Source organism: Tinamus guttatus, unplaced genomic scaffold, assembly GCF_059628265.1.
Source record: "Tinamus guttatus ecotype Peru unplaced genomic scaffold, ASM5962826v1 Tinamus_guttatus_pri_ptg000509l, whole genome shotgun sequence".
Classification (NCBI taxonomy): domain Eukaryota; kingdom Metazoa; phylum Chordata; class Aves; order Tinamiformes; family Tinamidae; genus Tinamus; species Tinamus guttatus.
The window spans coordinates 970,985-989,177 of NW_028289043.1; the positions used below are offsets into that span (position 1 = coordinate 970,985).

At 41.7% G+C, this 18,193-nt stretch overlaps 1 protein-coding gene across 1 annotated transcript in view; it reads left to right on the forward strand.

The window, feature by feature from the left end:
* The first annotated feature begins 5,556 nt into the window (after positions 1-5,556).
* Positions 5,557-18,193, forward strand: part of ZNF804B (zinc finger protein 804B) — a 232,698-nt gene continuing 220,061 nt past the window's right edge. The window contains exon 1 of the mRNA XM_088533557.1: positions 5,557-5,664. Within this exon, the coding sequence (XP_088389683.1) occupies positions 5,557-5,664 (108 nt within the window). The remainder of the gene's footprint in view (positions 5,665-18,193) is intronic.

The window sequence follows — 18,193 nt, forward strand, 5'->3', positions numbered from 1 at the left end:
CTGACATATCGATTTAAATGGATGTCATATCCAGCAATCTTCTGAAAATAATGGAACATTTCTTGCTTATTTTTTTAACTCATTATGAAACCATCACTCTTCCCTAGTATCAGGTAGTAATACTTAGCATTATTCTTTGTAACTATGGTTGCAATTATTAATTTTCACAATAAATCTGAAGTAAACATTACATTGTCATTTTTTAGTGATACACTAATGCAGAGAGGTTGGTGAATGTCACCAAAAACATACACCAAAAAAAAGTTGGAGTTTGGATACTAGGATGAGATTCTTGCTCAGCTATATGACTTTATCCAAGCCAGTGAAGTGTGAGCCCTGTAAGAAAAGAGACTTAAAACTCTTTACAGGTGTACACACACACACACACACGCTCTGGCTTGATCACCATGCAGACTGCTGTGTTTGCTGGTTGCACAACTAACAGCACGTTGTAGATATAAAATTGTTATTCAACATCTAGACATTCTGCAAGGCTCTCTCCAAACTCAAATGGTGTCACTCACTCTGCATGGGCCAAGGAATAGGTAACTTAGCAGTCAAAGTTTCCAATAGATGGGCCACAGTAAATTCAAGCTTTGGTAACAGAAAGCTGCTATGTAAGTGAGCAAGATTTACAAGAGGAATGTCACTGCTATTTAGATAAAAAGAAAAAAAAAGCAGACTAGAATTAAAAAGGCTTAGATAACCACTATTATGAATGCATGGAATAAAATAGGGAAAAATAATTAAATTCAAATTATTTCAAAAAATATAGCCTGATATAACAAAGCTTTTAGTAATATTTACTTGGAGAAAAATTACAAATGCTATCTTTCAAGATTAACGGGGAAAGAAAAAGTTGTTTAGAGAGCAGAGATTTGAAATAGCTGTTTCACTGAGAGCAAAGCAAGAAGTACTACACAAACCAGCTCTGCTTATAATTTTGTGCTTGTCAGGAAATGTAAATAAGAGTGCAACTACACACAATGCACATGATATAAGCTACGTGCAGAAAAAAGGTCAAACGGGCTAAAATTAATTAATATGATCTACACAAAGGTAGATTGATAAGGTTGATTATTTCTAATATGTAGTTCTAATATACAAAGAATTAGGGATAATGTCTTTGGTTAGAATTATAAAATAATTAGTGATTAAGGGCATTTCAGGCTGTTGTGTTATGTGTCATATCCAAATATATTCAAGAAGTGAAAACTTCTGGAAAAATATCCTGATCTCAACTGTAGAATAGTCAATGGTTTAAATGGTGCAAGACTTCATTTTTCTTGTGAACCTTGAGGAATCAACTATAGTTATGAACCATTAGAAGGAAGAAAACTGAAGACTGGTATCAGTAGCTCTGTGTATGTACGGCATACCATACATGAACTGCAACAGGCAGTACAGAAACAGAGGATGGAATATGTAGCTTACACAGCCATAATCCAAATATCTGCACATCCTTTGGCAAAAATGAATTTATAGCTTTAGAACCCCAGCTATACATTACTGTTAAATGCCAGGCACCTAATTGTGTATTTTTATACCTAAATTGCCTTTCAAAGATGTTGAGCTCACTCACCAAGAATTGTGATGAATACTGCTTGTAAAATCACATCAGCATTAGGGTATATTCTTACAGGGTTCACTTTGATTCTTCTATGTTGGAAAACATGTTTGATGTTAAACTAACTCAAGTAAGAACAACCAGACTGTGAAATAGCATTCAAGCTCCATATCTACACTCCCTCTGTTCTTACACGATTGCTATAGTAAGATTTCTAGAGGTGTTTGCCAGAAGATATGCTTTGCGGTCTTTGAATTTTGTCATGTTTGGGAGGGATGGGGAAGGATATCTTTGCTCTTTCAGAGCATGGTTAAGGGGATTGTGGAAAGATAATCTAGGACTGGGGCACTTGAGTGGATATAGCCTTTACCCATACTGCAGAATGGTTGCTAGCAGCTGGAAAATCATGCTTACCCTGGTGCTTACCCATACAGCAGAGAGTTTCAGTACAACAGAACTTGGGTGGAGACAGAGCTTGTAGCGGAAGCAGTACCGAAGATATAATTTAAATTAATTTCACAGGGTAGACAAGGTTTTAAGGGTATACCATACTGTCTAATGCCAGAAAGAAGCGTTTGAATTAGCTGTTATTAAAAGCAGTGCGACTACATCAATATAGAGCTCTGCCGTCAGATTTTCAGAATATATTTGTCAGTAGTAGGCTGGGTGTTTCACTTTGATACTACATTCTACAATGAGGACAATCCCTACAAAGAGTAATAAGAAAATGTTTACAGAGTTTTTTGGGGCAATAAACACTAAGTAATCTTTATTAATGATAAAATCCTGTGCAAATTGAAAGGATAGATGAACTGGAGAACATTTTGTTATTCCAATCATCATCTCTTAGAGACAGCTGACCTGCTTCTCCACTTCCTTGCATCTTGAAAAGTCACTACCACTTCTGCAGAGAAAGCATAATGCTCTGAAAGGCAGTATTTCACATCCACTGTGCTCAGCTGAAAATTGCTTTATGAGATCTAAAGGAGTGAAGGATTGGACCCAGATGGAACTACAAATAGTTAAGGCTCATATTTCTGTGACCTGTGATGAAAGAGAAGAAGGTGCAGCATCTCCAGAGACTTTTTGGAATGTTCAGGGAATGTTATAATTAATATCTAATCATTCCATTTGACAACTCTTAATCTCATTTCCTCAAGCTTGTGTCCTCCAGATTGTTTAAAAATTAGATTGGTGGTCATAGTAACTATTCCCATGAGTTTGCAAAGTGAAGTGAGTCTAAAATGACTGCTACTTTTCACAGCAGGGTCAATTGAGCACATCATCCTTCTCAGCAGGATAAAATGAATACTGTACAGTCTACTCTGGGGCAAACCATTTCCCTTTCACACAATCTTACTAAATGAACTGTGGAAGAATCTATAGGTTTAAGAGGGAAAATAGTCTCTCTTATTCTACAGTGAAGCCCTGGTGCAGTTTCAGCTTGTCCTGAAGGTTCTTCACAGGTAGCAGACCGGTCTGTCTGTCGATGTAGCTGCAACAAGCACACAATGCTGCTGTATGTAGGCGGTGTGGATCCTTCTGTATCCTCTCCTTTATCTTGTAAGAGAACAGCAGCTCAGTAGAGCAAAGGATTTGCCATGCTCTTCACAACAAAGAAAGAGCAATGAAGACCTCTAAGCAAGCCACTTTGATGAGAGATAAATCTCCTTCTGCCCTGAGAAACAACATAATGGAGAAGCTACAGTTTGCAAAAGTTCATGGTGCTGTTAGATAGAAAAGATTCTTGCCTTTAATCCAACTGCATATGCAAGTTCAAGTCAGAAAGTCAAGCTGCAGGCCACAATTTAAGCTGAAGATAATACTGTTATCTTAAATAGGTTCATGGAGGCATAATTTCAAAAGGAACTTGTAGTTAATAAAATCTGTAAGTGATATGTCAACAAGAATTAAGTTTCAAGTCATTCATACAACTATAATGTGTTGGGAGGAAAATAACAAAAGCAATGAGTTCCACAGCTCTACTAGGTATCATGCAAAGACCCAATTCCTTTTATTTTGAAGTTGGCTCTTAGGAGCTTACTTAGAATGCCCGTGGCTTTTCAGATTTGGAAGACAGAATTATGGTTAATATAAGGACCTAAGGTCTGTAAGGTTCTTAATATGTCATTGTCAGCTTTGGTTATGCCAAATTCAGATGTATTTTGATTTATCTGTAACCTCATGTTTATTCATAAAATATGCAATAAAATATTTGAACCTGAACATATAACCTAATTTTATATACTTTGTGAAGAGTTAATATTTTATATTAAGGCTCTACATGACACTGGAGACACTATTTTACATATGTTGCCAAAAGATATTTGACCTTCTTATCTATACAGCTTAGTAGATATATTTTTAATTGATGTTAGGTCCATAGAAAGCCAGATCTTTAGAGGCTAAAATTATAATGAGCATGGCTTATAACTTTCCTTCCCTAAATATCTGAAAACATAAGTTTTTTACAGGATTACATGAAAAAAATCAGAATTATTTCTTATCTACATCTTAAAATAATCTACTTGGAAGAAATGAAAGATCTGCAGGTGACTATACTGCGTGATTTATTGATTTATTTTTATTGACTTCGTAAGTAACAGAGCGAAGACAATACTTGTGAACTGATGAAAAGAAGCTGAGTTTGCACAGCCAGACCTGCGATTTATAGTGTGCACCTCTTGCAGAGGAGACAAGAACAACCTGTTTTAGTTATTAAGCAGTGGAGGAATACTCGCAATTCTTGGTAAATTACTTAGGAAGCAAATTACATGAGGCACCGAAATTCAAGCTGCCAGAGTGGATGGTCATGGCAGCACCCAGCAGTTGGGGCGTTTTGGGCAGTGTGAGCAGGAGCTGGGAAGGTTGGGGACAGTTTCTTCAGGAGTTGGGGGTTTCGGTTGGTGTGAGCGGGAGCAGGGATCTTTTAGGGCATTTTCATCAGGCGTTGAGAGGATTCAGGGCAATTTGATGATGAGTTGGGAGGTTTTGGGCAGTGTGGGCAGCAGCAGGGATGTTTCCGCCCATTTTCATCAGAAGTTGTTTTTTTTCGGGGCAGTTTGATGGTGAGCGGGGGGTTTCGGGCAGGGCGAAGGCACCGCGGACGCCCGAAGCGGCGGGAAATGGCGGCAGGTCCGCGGGGCGCCCCCTGCCGGCGGCGAGACGAGGCGCCCCGTCCTCCCTCGTTCCCTCCCGCCGCCGCCTGCAGGAGAGCGGGCGAGAAGCGAAGGAGGTGGGAAGGAGAAAAATAAACAAACAAGCAAACAAATAAATACAATGGGGTAGAAACGTGCAGAGGGGGGCCGGGGAGGGATGCTTTCATGTCACCGAAAGTTGGGCGCAGAGAAGGGCGCGCAGAAGCGCCGCCGCTGCTCCTGTGCGAGCGGAGCGGCCCCCGCGCCGCCTTCCCCCGGCCCGGCCGCCGGCAGCCGCCCCGCGGCGCCCGGAGCCGCCGCTCGCCGCCTGTCCCCGGCGCGGGCCCTTCCCTCCGCCGCCCCGTCACCCCGACGCGCCGCCTCCCCGCTGAGGCGCGGCGGCGGCTGCAGCAGCCGCCCGGGCGGCTCTCGGAGGCAGCCGCCTGCAGCCGCCTCGCAGCCGGGCGGGCAGAGCCATGGGCCGCCGCCGAGGAGCTGCGCTCCGCATCGTGCCTCGCGGTGACCTGCTTTGAGGAGGAGGAGGAGGAGGAGGCAGAGGAGGGGCCGTCGCGCCCGCGGACGGTGCAAGTTGCGCTCTCGCCTTCTTCACCCCGGGCCGCCTGCCACCCGCGGAGCAGCATGCGGACTGGCCTCCGCGCTCCCGCCGCCGCGCTCGGGCTGCCGCCGCTGCTGCCGCCCCGCGCGCGCCCTGCTGCCGGCGGCACCAACCCGGCCGCCGGATGAGCCGGGCTGGGGGCGAGAGCGCCGCTGCGGTTCCGCCCGCTCCTTCATGCTGCCTGCCGCTCCGGCGGGGGTAGCACGGCGGCCGCCGCGCAGCCCGCCCGCAGCCGCATGGCGTGCTACCTGGTCATCAGCTCCCGGCACCTCAGCAACGGCCACTACCGCGGCATTAAGGGCGTCTTCAGGGGACCGCTCTGCAAGAAGGGCGCTCGCTCGCCGGTAACTGACCCCCTCCTCCCTCCTCGCTGCCTTCCCCGCGCGCGCGGAACGGGAGCGGGCCGGGGGGCTGCGCGCGGGGGCGGCCGCGGGGGCGCGGGGCTGCCTGGCTGCGCGGCGCGGAAAAGTTTCTGTGTCTGTGAGAGCCGGGGGCTGGGGACGCGGCGGGGGAAAGTGGGTTGCCGTCTTGTTTGCGGCTTCTTTTTCCTTTTCTATTTTTTATTTTATTTTTATATCCTGCCTCGCGTCTCAGGCTTGTGCCGAAGGGAAAGGTTATTTTTGACGCCGTGCGAAAAAAAAAAAAAAAAAAGTTGGAGGCTGCCGGAGGGGAAGGTGCGGTGCCGGTGTCTGCTCCAGGTGTCCCGGTTTAGTAGGTTGTCCGCGGTTTTGACGCGACGGAGGAGGGAGAACGATCGACCTGCTGTTTCCCGGCCCCAAAAATAAAGAGGGGGAAAAAAAGAAAAGAACTTGTGCTTTAGTAAACTACCTGTGGCGACCGAGCTGGAGGCAGAGTTACGCGAGAAGTTTGGGCAGGGGCGGTTAGCACCACGGACGGCTCCGGGCGAGAGCAGGCGGGCGGGCGCGGGGACAGCGCGTCCTGAGGGAGCCGCCGTGCCCCTGCGCGGGCCGCGGCTGCGGGGCGCCCCGCGCGGAGCCGCCATCTCCCCGCGGGGCGCGGGAAGGGCGCGGAGGGCAGCGGGGAGACCTCAGGGGAGCCGCCATCTCCCCGCGGGGCGCGGGAAGGGCGCGGAGGGCCTCGAGGGCAGCGGCCGTGCAGGGGTGGCGCAGGAAACGCCGAGGCTGCCCTCGGCGAGGGGACGTTTTAACCGCTAACGGCGGCGGTCGCAGCATCGTGAGCGCCTCCGCAGCTGCGAGGTAACTTTGCGTGCCAGGGAGTGCGGGCCTGAGTGCGGGCCTGTGCCCCGTCCCGCCCCCGGGCCCCGCGGGCACGGCCCGATGTGCCCGGCGCATCGTGCAGCGACGAGGGCTCTGCTTTGTGTTGACTTTCAAAGGTGGCGTGAAGTAACGGGACAAATGCTTCATTGTGCTCCTGAATCTCCTCTGTGCGGTGTGTCATGAGTGTGGTACAGCACCTACAGGCTCCTTGCTTGCTCGGCAGTGTTTTTCCTGTGCGATATAATAAAACCGCGCTGTAGGTGCCATCAATCAGACACCAAGCTGTGCTGAGGCGCCCTGACCCGTGGATCTGATGTGCCGCAGTGTGTGGACCCTTCTGAAACGCAGGAGAGGCCGAGACAAGATGTTAAGTGAGATTTCTGTCTACTACTATAGAGATAAAAAGGACAGGATCTCAAAGACCCAAAGTGGGAAGAAGCTTGATTGCAAATATTTCGTATTTAATAGCACCTTAACAGCTGATGTTCATGACAGGCAGAAGTATCAGAAGATGTAAGGATAATATCCCTTTTTTCGTACGGATAATAGAAGTATGATCGCTTAAACAGGGGTATGGCACAAATCTATTATACTTCACTTTCCAGTTTCTTTCGCTTTCCAGCTATCTAATGAAGATATGCACCACCCCTCAATCTAAACATTTAATGAAATAAATGCAATTGTCTGACTTGATAAAAAGAGCATAATTTTTAAGTTCTGTAAGGGGCTGAAGTTTTTGTTGAAATTAGAAAAAAACTAGAGGAAAAAAAAAAGACGAAGATGTGTTTTTCATATTGCTAAAGATGCTTCTGCGTAGAAATGCTTAGAGTGTACTTAAAATTGAAGCATCTTTGTATGAGGCCACCTGTCTTAAATTTAGTGGAAAAGAACAAAAAAACTAGAGTAATAAATAATAGAAAGTTGAAAATAAACTCAGTTTTCTCCTTATCCTTTTTAGTGGACACTCTTTGAAGTTAGTTAGGCTTCTGAGATGCTAGTATCTAAGTCCTGTGCAGCGGGAAGTTTGTGGGAATACAAGAACCTGATAAATTAACTTTTTATTAATGTTGGGTAACTGTACCTCTAAAACTGTTGCTTTTAAGTGTCTGACAATTAACTTCTGATACCGCTTTTACATATGCTGTTTCATATTTTTGCTTCGGTGTGTAAGAGGGATAATATAGTAATAAGAGATACTTGGCAAACTAGAGAATACTGTGCTATTAAATATTGGAAGTGGTGATTCTCTAGATTGACCTACATGTGCCTACAAACTTAGACCACATCCTTCTGGTGTATCAAAGTGTATGAAATTTGGAAGAGAACAGCAAAGCCTGAATACATTTTTACATTACGAAGGAAGGAGTCATGCTTATTAAAATTCAGTACTAATTGAGGTACCCACGTTTGCACACACTTTTTTACACACATTTAGAAAAACACTTCAGTTTATTTTGAAAATAAGCTAGCAGTTAAACTTTTAGCAAGGGAGTCTTAAGGAACTGACATTTATTTGTGTTCTTTATAATAATGCTTTTATTAAATAGCTCCCAATTATAACTTGGAAAGGTACAGGCTATGTCTTGTAGTCATTTTTAAATGTCAAACTTAGAAGTAATCTTGAATGCTCAATTTTATAATTTATAGCGTTAAACAATCCTATATTTGTGCACTATGAGCTATCTCATGCGTGAGTCTACATCGTCTTTAATGTATGCTGTGTACCTTTCTGTATTTGAAGTGTTCTGTATTAACAGACCATGAAATGTCAGCAGACTTAAGACTATGCTTTCAGAAATGAGAATGGTGGTGAATATTTTAAATACCTTTATCAAATTTTGTGGCTATGTGGGCAAGGATTTTTCAGACTCGGATGATTTCATAGTATTTATTTAGCATACTTTATTATTATTTTGTCACAAACAAGATGGTCCTTCTTCCATGCATGCAGAGACCTTTAGTTGTGGTAGTAGTAAGAAGAACAAGAAATGCAAGACGACAAAGACTGTGTACCTCATTTGCGTGTATGAATGTGAAGTCGCATGGTGAAGTTGTCATAAAATCTTCTTAGGCTTCCACCTTTCCTTTGCCTATTTCCACACACTGGAAAAGGAACTAGGTCTGCATGCTTTGAAGTTGGGATCTGAAGGTAATGGTAATGAATTCAGAAAGAGTGGAATTAAATTAGAAGTAGTCACCACTGCGTCGTGTACCAATGGTGTTGTGATCGACTTGCACAGGAAAGGGAATATTGAGTTTGAGCCGGATGCCAGCGTTATTGAGAGCAAAGGACAGGGAGAGGAAGAGAGAGACTGATTCCATTTTTAAGCTTTTTGATTTTATCTGCGAAAAAGTTTGTTCACAAACATTTCATAAGGAAGTGGTAGGGAGTTTTTTGACTCTGAGAATTTCTCTCTCTTTATTGGAATACATTATGGCGCAGATGCAGAAATCTTGCATTTATTTTAGAATAAAGATATTGTCTAGTAGAGTTTTGAGCCCTGAGTAAATTACATTGATCAGTGCACAGGTAATTCTTGCAGTCATGACAGAGGTATTGTAATATTCACCTGTAGCCAAGCCCGCTCAGAGGGATATTCTGTCACATTTCACAAGCCCAACAAAGCTGACACTGACAAGGACTCGGCGCTAAAACTTTCAGAGAAAATCTTTCAGGATACAGCAGAAATTGGTACGGGGAATTCAGCAGATGGCCCCCTTGCTTCTGAATCGTTTCCGAGCAAATGATGCTGTTAGTGTGCACTGTTACTTGTGGCTTTTCAGGTGAGATATGAACAGAGTCCCTCTACTTCTTGTTTAAAAAATTGTTTTGTATTTTGGAGGAAATAGAAGTCCCAATACCTTAACCAGGTTTTGTCTTGCCTAATTATTCTTATTGTGCTGTTCTGTTCAATGCAGTTTGAGTTGGATGCAAGATTTTTCACATATTCTGCTACACGTTAGAGTTACGTTTTTAACAGCAGAGCTCTTGCCCCGTGTGCAGAGGTCAGTCTGCACAAATGTCCCAGCTGCTCTATGTAAGTATGCTCCAGGTGCTTGGAAGTAAGCTTGGTTTAGATGATGCTAAACCACATATATACTGCTCCAGCATTAAAGCAAGTGAAACTAGGACTAACACCTTGCTACTCTTTGTGACCGATAGCAACACTGGGCATTTAGAAACTTCTCAGAAAGCTAAAGTGTGTTTGAGGAATTAGGGAGCATGCAGAAAACAAAAAGACCATGACAAAAGCAGTTCCCATCTGCCTGAACATGAAGGAGAAATGGTAGCATGAATTCCTGGGCAGAAGAATGCCAATGAATGCCAATTTTGCCTGCCACCAGGAAGGACAGATGTATGCGAAACATCTGTGTGTAGGATAGGTGTAGGATATTTTGAGAAAGCAATATAAAGGCTAGCGTGCTGAATGTATGTGTATGATATGTAAAGTGGTCTAGGTAGCAGCAGTTAAAAGAGGGGGTCCAGCGTGTATCTGGGTGGCTAGCTGGAGGACCAAATAACATGGGAGTATAAGCCCATCTTTCATTGCTGTGTCCGTACCCTAAACAGCTCAGAAGGCAGACAACAAGGTTGTACTATAGGCACTATCAGGACATGCACAGGAAGTAAAGTTTTTACTAAGGAATAGTCGCTGAAGGAGCAAATAACGAATCACAAAGCCCCAGTAAGTAATCTGAGTAGCTTCTGTGAAAGGAAAGAGAAAACCAAAAAAAAAAAAAAAATCAGAAAAACTCATCAACCATATTAGCAAAATAATGTGCAAAGAAAAAGAGGGAGAAATAGGAAAGCAAATGGAAAGTAGTGCTTCCAGTGCGCTGTGCCAGCAGCCTCTGGGAGCCACCTAGAACAGAAGAGGCCACTTGCCAGGGGAAAACTCTGCACATTCTGAAAATTTAGAGCACCCTGTCGATCGAGGCTACCTGCATTTGTACACAGCAGTACAAGAGCTAAGGAAAGGCACTGCCATTTATCTCCTTTTAGGCACTTCATTCTCCTGCTACTGGCCTGGCTGAGTGTTTTTCGTACCAGCTTTAATACCTCCACCACTTTGTACACTATAAACATTCATGCAGCCCGCATTAAACTTCAAGGTGAACTTATTTCTTGATTTTGTGGTTCTTTTTACTGAGCTTTCTGTGAATTTGTGCAACATGTGAGAGAGAAGACGAGCCTTTAAATGCATTTTTAGCCACATACAGTGTTGCTGTCCCTGCCTTTTATTAAACCTGGTTTTGGGTTATGTATGGCTTTGGTACATATTTTGCTTCTCCTTCCAGCATTAGTTGGAATCACTTTGTGTATAGCATTATAATCAAATTTAATCATCTTCAGCCAATTTCTGCTGGGCCATTTCCTTCTCCCACAATTAGCAGTAATGTTAAGCAGGTGCTTTATGTTTTACAGTGGCTTTTCAGCAATCTAATATTTTTATTGGTGCCTGAATAGAGTTCTTAAAGCTAGATTGTCTGGAAACGTTTGTCTCTTTCTTCAGAATGGAGATAGCCCTGCGCTGTGTCTGTTTGCACTCTCACTTTGTGCACATTTTTACTCACCCAGAGTGCTGCAGTTCAGTTCTTTTTTTTCTGCACTGTGAGCGATCTTGAAAAATTATGTAGGATGCTACTGTTTGTGAAACAGGGCCTCTCTCAAATTGTGCCTGTTTTTTGACTCAATACACTAAGCATTAAAGGCTGTTGCTCAGCCTGTTCCTGCCCTGCTTTTTGGATCTCTCCCTGGAGGTGTTGTCTATGGGGAGGACTTGCCTGCTGGCATAAGGGGAGATGTCACTGCTGCTTGCTCTAACTAACTAGAGCATTTTTATTTTCACCTCTTAATGGCTAAATAAAGGGTATAACTTTGTTCATGCAAATAATTTCATCTGAGATATAAAACTACAGTCAAAATAATCTCAAAATGTGATTCTACTATTCCCTTCCAAAAAGGATTTGCAAGAGCTTTTTGTAAAAGGTTGTTAAATGGAGAAAGAAAAGAAAGTCTGACCAAAATGCACATATTTTTCCCTATTTGGTTTCCCTGATAGACTGTATAGCCCTTGGCTATAAGGCATTTTTTGGCATTTAACACTTTTTCAAGAATCTTTGTTAAGTCTTCTTATTACATTTCACATGATTCCTTTGGAAGACTTGAGCAATTACATTGCTACCTGCAATGTAATTTTTCTCAGCAGTATTAGGAAATCTGTTGGGAGTTGTAAGAACAGTGTGGGAAAATATTCCTCCAGGGAAAATGTTGTCTTTATCTGAAAAAAAATAGAAATTCAGAACGTTTCTCTGTACATACCAAAATATTTCTATTTTAAAATGCTACTGTTGTACCCTGTGGGAGATTCAGTTTTTCTGCTTTATGCTTCTATCCACCTGTATAGTCCTGGCTCCATCTATATCTGTATCTTTCATGATGCCCTCAAGGTGTTCACTCCCAAAGACAGTGCATCACATTTGTAATGACACTCAACAGAAGCTGTAATCCTTCTTTTAGAGCTCAACATCTAGGATACTACTTTTTTATTACTCCTACATCAGTTAAAAAAAAAAAAAAAAAAACATGGATTGGGGATAGTTTATTTAAAAAGTCAAACTAAGTTCATCATAGTGTCAGGTCAGTGTCAAAGACAACTAGAGGTGCATAAATGGGCATGCAGAAACTGAAAACCCTAGCCACAAATGTGCACTGCCATTAAGAAACTTGTTCGTCCATCTAGGGAATTAAGTGGTCTTCATGATGGGAAAATAAGCATTCTGCAAACACATGTGCAGGCAAAAATCCATACATTTGCACATTTCTGAATAGTAAAAGATAGAGTCTTTAAAAGAGCTGTTTAGCATTCAAATCAACAGTTACAAACACTGCTTTTTCAAGTTTCAGCCAGCTCTGCTGTTAACCTTTGCGCCTTCAAAATACTGAGTAAATAGAATTAAAATAGCTTGATTTATGATGATAATCTGTATAGGTGATAGCAGAGGTGCTCAGTGCAGTGTTAGGACTGGGTGTCTGGAGTTCATTCCCGTGTTTCTGTATTTTATGTATCACTGCTGGCATCACTCTTGCCTGTCAGCTACTGCGCATGAGTAACAAGATTTGTCATGGGGTATGTGCACATGCCTGAAAATGCTGTTCGCTGCTCAGAACGCATTGTTCTGTACCCACCAGTAAGACACTTTAATGACAGCTTTTTTTCCCTTATATTAGATGAAATTTATGTGCATACTGGATAAGATGTAAACATCATCATCGAAATTTTGTCCCAGTTTCATAGTTATGCATAATGATAATTGGCAAGCTGGTTCAAGTAAAGAAATAGAAATATTGCTGGGAGATTGCATGCAGCTCTGAAACAATTCATACATTAATCAACTCTAGTTGATATCAATTTTTCAATTGATGTTTTCCCTGGAACACATTCTAAAACAGATTTAGTGCGTTTGTGTCAACAGAAATATTCTATCTATATTCCGCTCAGACTGAACTGCAAAGATGTATTTGATGTTGTTGAAAAAATTCTCAGTTGTAATCGGCTGTAAATCTGCTGCCTGCATTTCCAACTTTAGATTGCATCATATTAGGAAGACTTGTGAAACTGGATTGAAGAGTGTAAGAACAGAGCTTCCTAAAATATTCCCTTTGACAGTAAAATATTTTACAGATGGGATTTGGGGGTTAAAAGGGTTAAAATTACCTATAAAATCTGTAGGAATGCTGTGATTGGAGAGTCTTCTAGAAATGCAAGCCCTTACAATTCCTACAATTTCATGTATTTGATGTATCATCAAAGAAAAGTTCTCATGATGAGTTTTTTATAATTACAATTTTAATAATTTTTATGGATTTTCAAAATGAGCAGACGGAACATTTATCTCTACTGATCACTGCTTGCACTGGTCACCAAACTGTAGTGGAAGAATGAAAATCTGTGAGGTGTGAAAAGTTCCAAACACTATTTTTTTTTGTATAGGGGTCTTCTAAGCGGGAGGAAAAGGAGCATATTCATATCCCTCTATGTGAGTCAGCAATAATCAGAAAAAAACTGTTCTTAAATTCTGTTGAGTCTGTACACAATGTCTCTGATTACCAGAAACTTTCAGGCTGACAGGGAAAGAATATGCAGACATCCACATGACTGCGTGCGCCACTATTTCTGGTGAATATTATGGTCCAAATATCAGCTAAAGTGGAGATCAGTGGACTGGATAATCATAATGATTTCACTGTACGGAGAAGGTGCTGCTTGTTTTCAGATACTGTCCTGAGTGCTCCATTGCTCTGGAAGGCACGCCAGTATTGGGAAAGGAACGGGGTGGCACAACTTGCACGGCTGTGGGAGCGCAGCAAGCAGCTGCCCTGGGGACATGAACAACCTGCAGAGCACAGGGAAGGGCTCCGCAAGTCTGGCTGGTTCTCCTCTGATGAGCACCAGGTCAGAAATTGTCACAGAGCTGTTGAGAAATTGTTTGGAAAATAAAACTTTAAAGCACAGTCATGTAGGCATACAGCAAAAATGAAACACACACACAGTGATGTGTATGCAAGCAGTTTGTGTATACCAAATAATAGGTGTGCATCCTGGAAATGCCATTGAATCCGCGTGCAGCTTTTCCTAGCCGTCTTAGTACTTAACAACAGTCCTCATAAAGCTGTATTGTTGTTGTATAGAAGGTTGTTCTGTTGTGTCCATACATGATGCATGGACACTAACATTTTCCTCCTGTAATGTTAAGCCTACATTTAGTCCTTTTGAAGAAAAGGTTGAAAAACTGAGTTGGAAAGACAGCGTAGTGAGCCCAGTTAAGAAAGGTTAATACTGTGCAAAGAGGTTAGTACTCATCAAAGATTTTAAATCTACGCTGGAGTGGTAAATATTTTCTTGTCTGTTTAGTGTGGTAAAGAGCCACTGTAAGGAAGGCTGAACAGTGTTAGAGATGGTGATTTACTCACAAAATAAAGAGCAATTTTAAAAGTTCTTTTTCCTGTACTGAGTGGTAAATTTTTGTGGTTACTGATAATCAATAGAAAAATCACAGAGATGTGCAGTTTAATGCAGAAATTGTATTCATGTCCTATAAAACAAAAATGGCATTGAAATAAGTATTGAATATGTAAGCTTTCTGTTTTTTTTTTTTAATTCTGTTAGTATTTTCTGCTGATGACTAATTTATCACTGCAGTGAAGACCAATTTATACCCTGTAAAACAGGAGTTATTTTTATTAGACATATACTGTAAAGTATGTGTGCTTTACGTCTCAGCATTATAATATATGTATTTTAGAATTTAAAATACGAAAAATACAGATCCAGCATTGTGGTTATTTATCTCAGAAGATAACCCTCCTCCAGTACATTCAAAAAGACTGTCTCTAAAATTATTTCCTAGAGGACGAGTCTTATATGAAAATGGTTAACACTTGGTGGAGAAAGATGGGCTTTTCATTTTGGCTAGGTTAATAAATCAGCAGCATGTGCATCATAGGTTTACAGCTCTCTTATTTTGGGGGGGCAAGTTTTCATTCTGTGCCATAAAAAAAAAGGGATAGGATTTTTTTTATTATAAATGTTAGATGTTTTCTTAAAGTCATGTCTGAAATAATAGAGAGGATTATTTCTTCCTGCCATAATATAGCTTGTAATGCGTTAAGGAAAATGGCGCAACTTAAGTTTATTTTTAAAATTCTTTCTCAGAATGTGGTTTACTAACCTGGGTATCTGTTCAGATATTATTTCCTTACTTTAAAGAGTCCCTGACTTCACAGGAGATTGCATTTGATAACTGTGGGTCGTGGGATCAATCTTTAAATATTTATGTTGGTTTACATCTATGGTAACTTTCATCAAACAGAGACAATTGCACAGAAAATCACAAGAAGTTAGTTTTTTTTTGGTTAGTGGTTTTATGGCAGTTTAAACAAGTTTACAGAATGATAGAGCCTGCATAATCTTCACAGCCAGGAAAAACTAAGGCAGAGGAAAATGCTTAAAATCCAGAGCAAAAAATGTTTTGTTTCCACAATCTATTCTTGAAGTCCTGTTTTTAAGTTATAGGAAAGGAGGTTTGTTACATATGTACATCTAGTAATGTTCCAGTGGAAAAACAGTTTTTCTGCTGTACATTTAGGTTTGTCTAGGGTTCACTTGTAACCTTTAGTAATAAGATTTTTGAATGCTTTTTTTTCTTAACCCAAATAATGTGTTACCCTAAGATATTTGCCAAAATGTCCAATTACAGTAGTTGTGTCTTCCTGATTCCCCGGATAGTACTTTTTGAAGAGTAAAATTGTGATTAAAATAAAGCACTCGAAATGTTTTTGAAACTATGTTTAGCTATATTTGATTGTTGTACCAAACAGTACTGTAATCTGAATAACTACAAAGTTCCCCCCAAAATCAACCAAATCTCTTCCTCTACCCCCAAACCACAGCAAAATCAGAGTTATAACAGACTGAGATCACCAAGAATGTGAAAAATCACTAAGAGCCCTTCCTGCCATATTCGTGCAGGTAAAATTCAAATCTGCCCTTTCATGTACCTGGAAGCAGGTATATAAATCCTAATTGGCTTCCTGATTGCATTTTGAGCATAATAACTGATTAAGTAACTGTGACACCTTACACAGAAGAGTGTTCAGTGTGTAAAGGTACTGCGAGCTGTCTCTTTACAATGAAAGCTATGGCTGCTGAGGTTACATGTTATAAATGAAATTCCATTCTTTTTTATCATCATCATGTATTTAGTTATATTTATCCTAGTAACCTCTGTCTAATAAGGAGGGTGAATGTTGGCATTAGGCATTAAACAGCTCTAAAAAGATTGATGCTTTTGATTACAGCATACTGTATGTTAAATTGTAGGGTTCAAATCTCTTACAGAGCTATGAAGGATATGTGATATCTCAAGAAACACAGAAGTGTCAATTTTCTACTTGATAGTACTAATATATTTTGATAAAATCTGCATATTAAGAATGGAATGAGCCCTCGAATACAGTGATTTAATGCTGCAGTTGCACATCATGCTTCTCGGTGCATAAAATAATAAAAATGAGAATCCTTGCCTCTACTCTGAAGGACAGCGATTGGAGACGTGTTGGGATTACAGCTGCTGGGTGTGGAGATGGGTTTGGTGTCAGGAGTGTCTGGAAGGAGGACAGAAAGGAGGTATAATAAATGGAAATGGGGAGGTTAATTGCCAGGTAAATGAGTTTCCTACAGGAAGGTCCAGATCCTCAAAGGCTGTACCTGTGCTAGTAAACGGTGCCAGGAAATATTCTCAGAAACTGGAATTGAATGTGCTACACTGTTAAACTGCTTCTAGTATGTTTGTGGCTTGGACCAAGTAGCATCCACTTAGCGTGGCTTGAACCAAGTAGCATCCACTTAGTATCTCTTGGACCAAGTAGCATCTCTTGGAGGCTTGGGAATTAGCACAGGGCAGGGACCGTTAGCAGCAGAGCTTGCATGCAGACATTCGCTTCTGGAAGTGCAGGGTTTAAGAGCATTGACATGGACTGCTCAATGTCAAAGAGAGGTCCTGAGCCCTCTGTAGATGTAGCCAGAGCTATGCAAGTGTCTGCTCTGTCTCATGGTCAGCACTAGATTTTCTGCCAGATGAGCCAGGTAAAAGCTGGTCTTCCTTTTTATTTGCCTTTGAAATCCTTCCCCTATATAGAGGGCAGGGAGGTTTGAGGTTTGCTGCTCCTTGAGTCCTGCTGCCCTGCATGGCTACTCCCATATGCCTGTATATTTGGACCATTCTTACTTGTATTGAAATCAGGCCAAGACAAACATCATATATACCGTGCAAATCTGGAGTAACTTGATGCAATCAAGATTTCTTAAAATATTATCACCTCCTCAGTCTACTTTTGGCTCTTGCTCTTCTTTCTACTTCGTAGTGTTGTAGACTGGGAAATCATAGGCATGTGGACTAGCTTTTCAACAGAAATAGAGAAGGAAAGGAGATGTTATTAAAATTTGGAATTGCTCAGCAATGATCTTTAAAGGCTGACGAAGAACAGAGGTATTTTCCAGGAGAAATCAATCTAAAATTATGGTTTACCTACCAGTGGGTCTTCATCAATCCAGGCATCCAAGGCAATAATGAATAACAACATTCATTGGCAAGTGGGGGACCTCTTATGGATTTTGACTGAAATTATGAGCTGTCTGTATGTCTGAATTGCTATAGGATTGCCCTTTGCTTTGCCACGCTTTCATACCATCCTGGCTAAAATTTGGGAAGGGAGCTGTTGGAGGACTAAAAGCATTTAGGATTTGCCCTTGAACTCAAGTGCTTTCTTCTCTTTGAGACAAGGGAATCTTTTCCAAATTGCCTTGTGGGAACAGTGCCTGTCCCCTGTTCTTCCCCAAACAACAAGTGAATGTTGTCCAAGGAAAGGGTGGTTGCTGAGGCCAAAACTGTGCTGAGATACATTGTAATACCAGAACAGGATCATTGCTTTTTTAGTAAAGCTTGGGTCTATATGTTGGATCTGCTTGTTTGCTAGAATAAATGTAGCCTCTGTTCCAGCTCTGTTAAAGGTACGCCAAGGAGGCGGCTGCAGAAGGGCCATCCTGGGACATCTAGAGACTGAAGGGTAGTG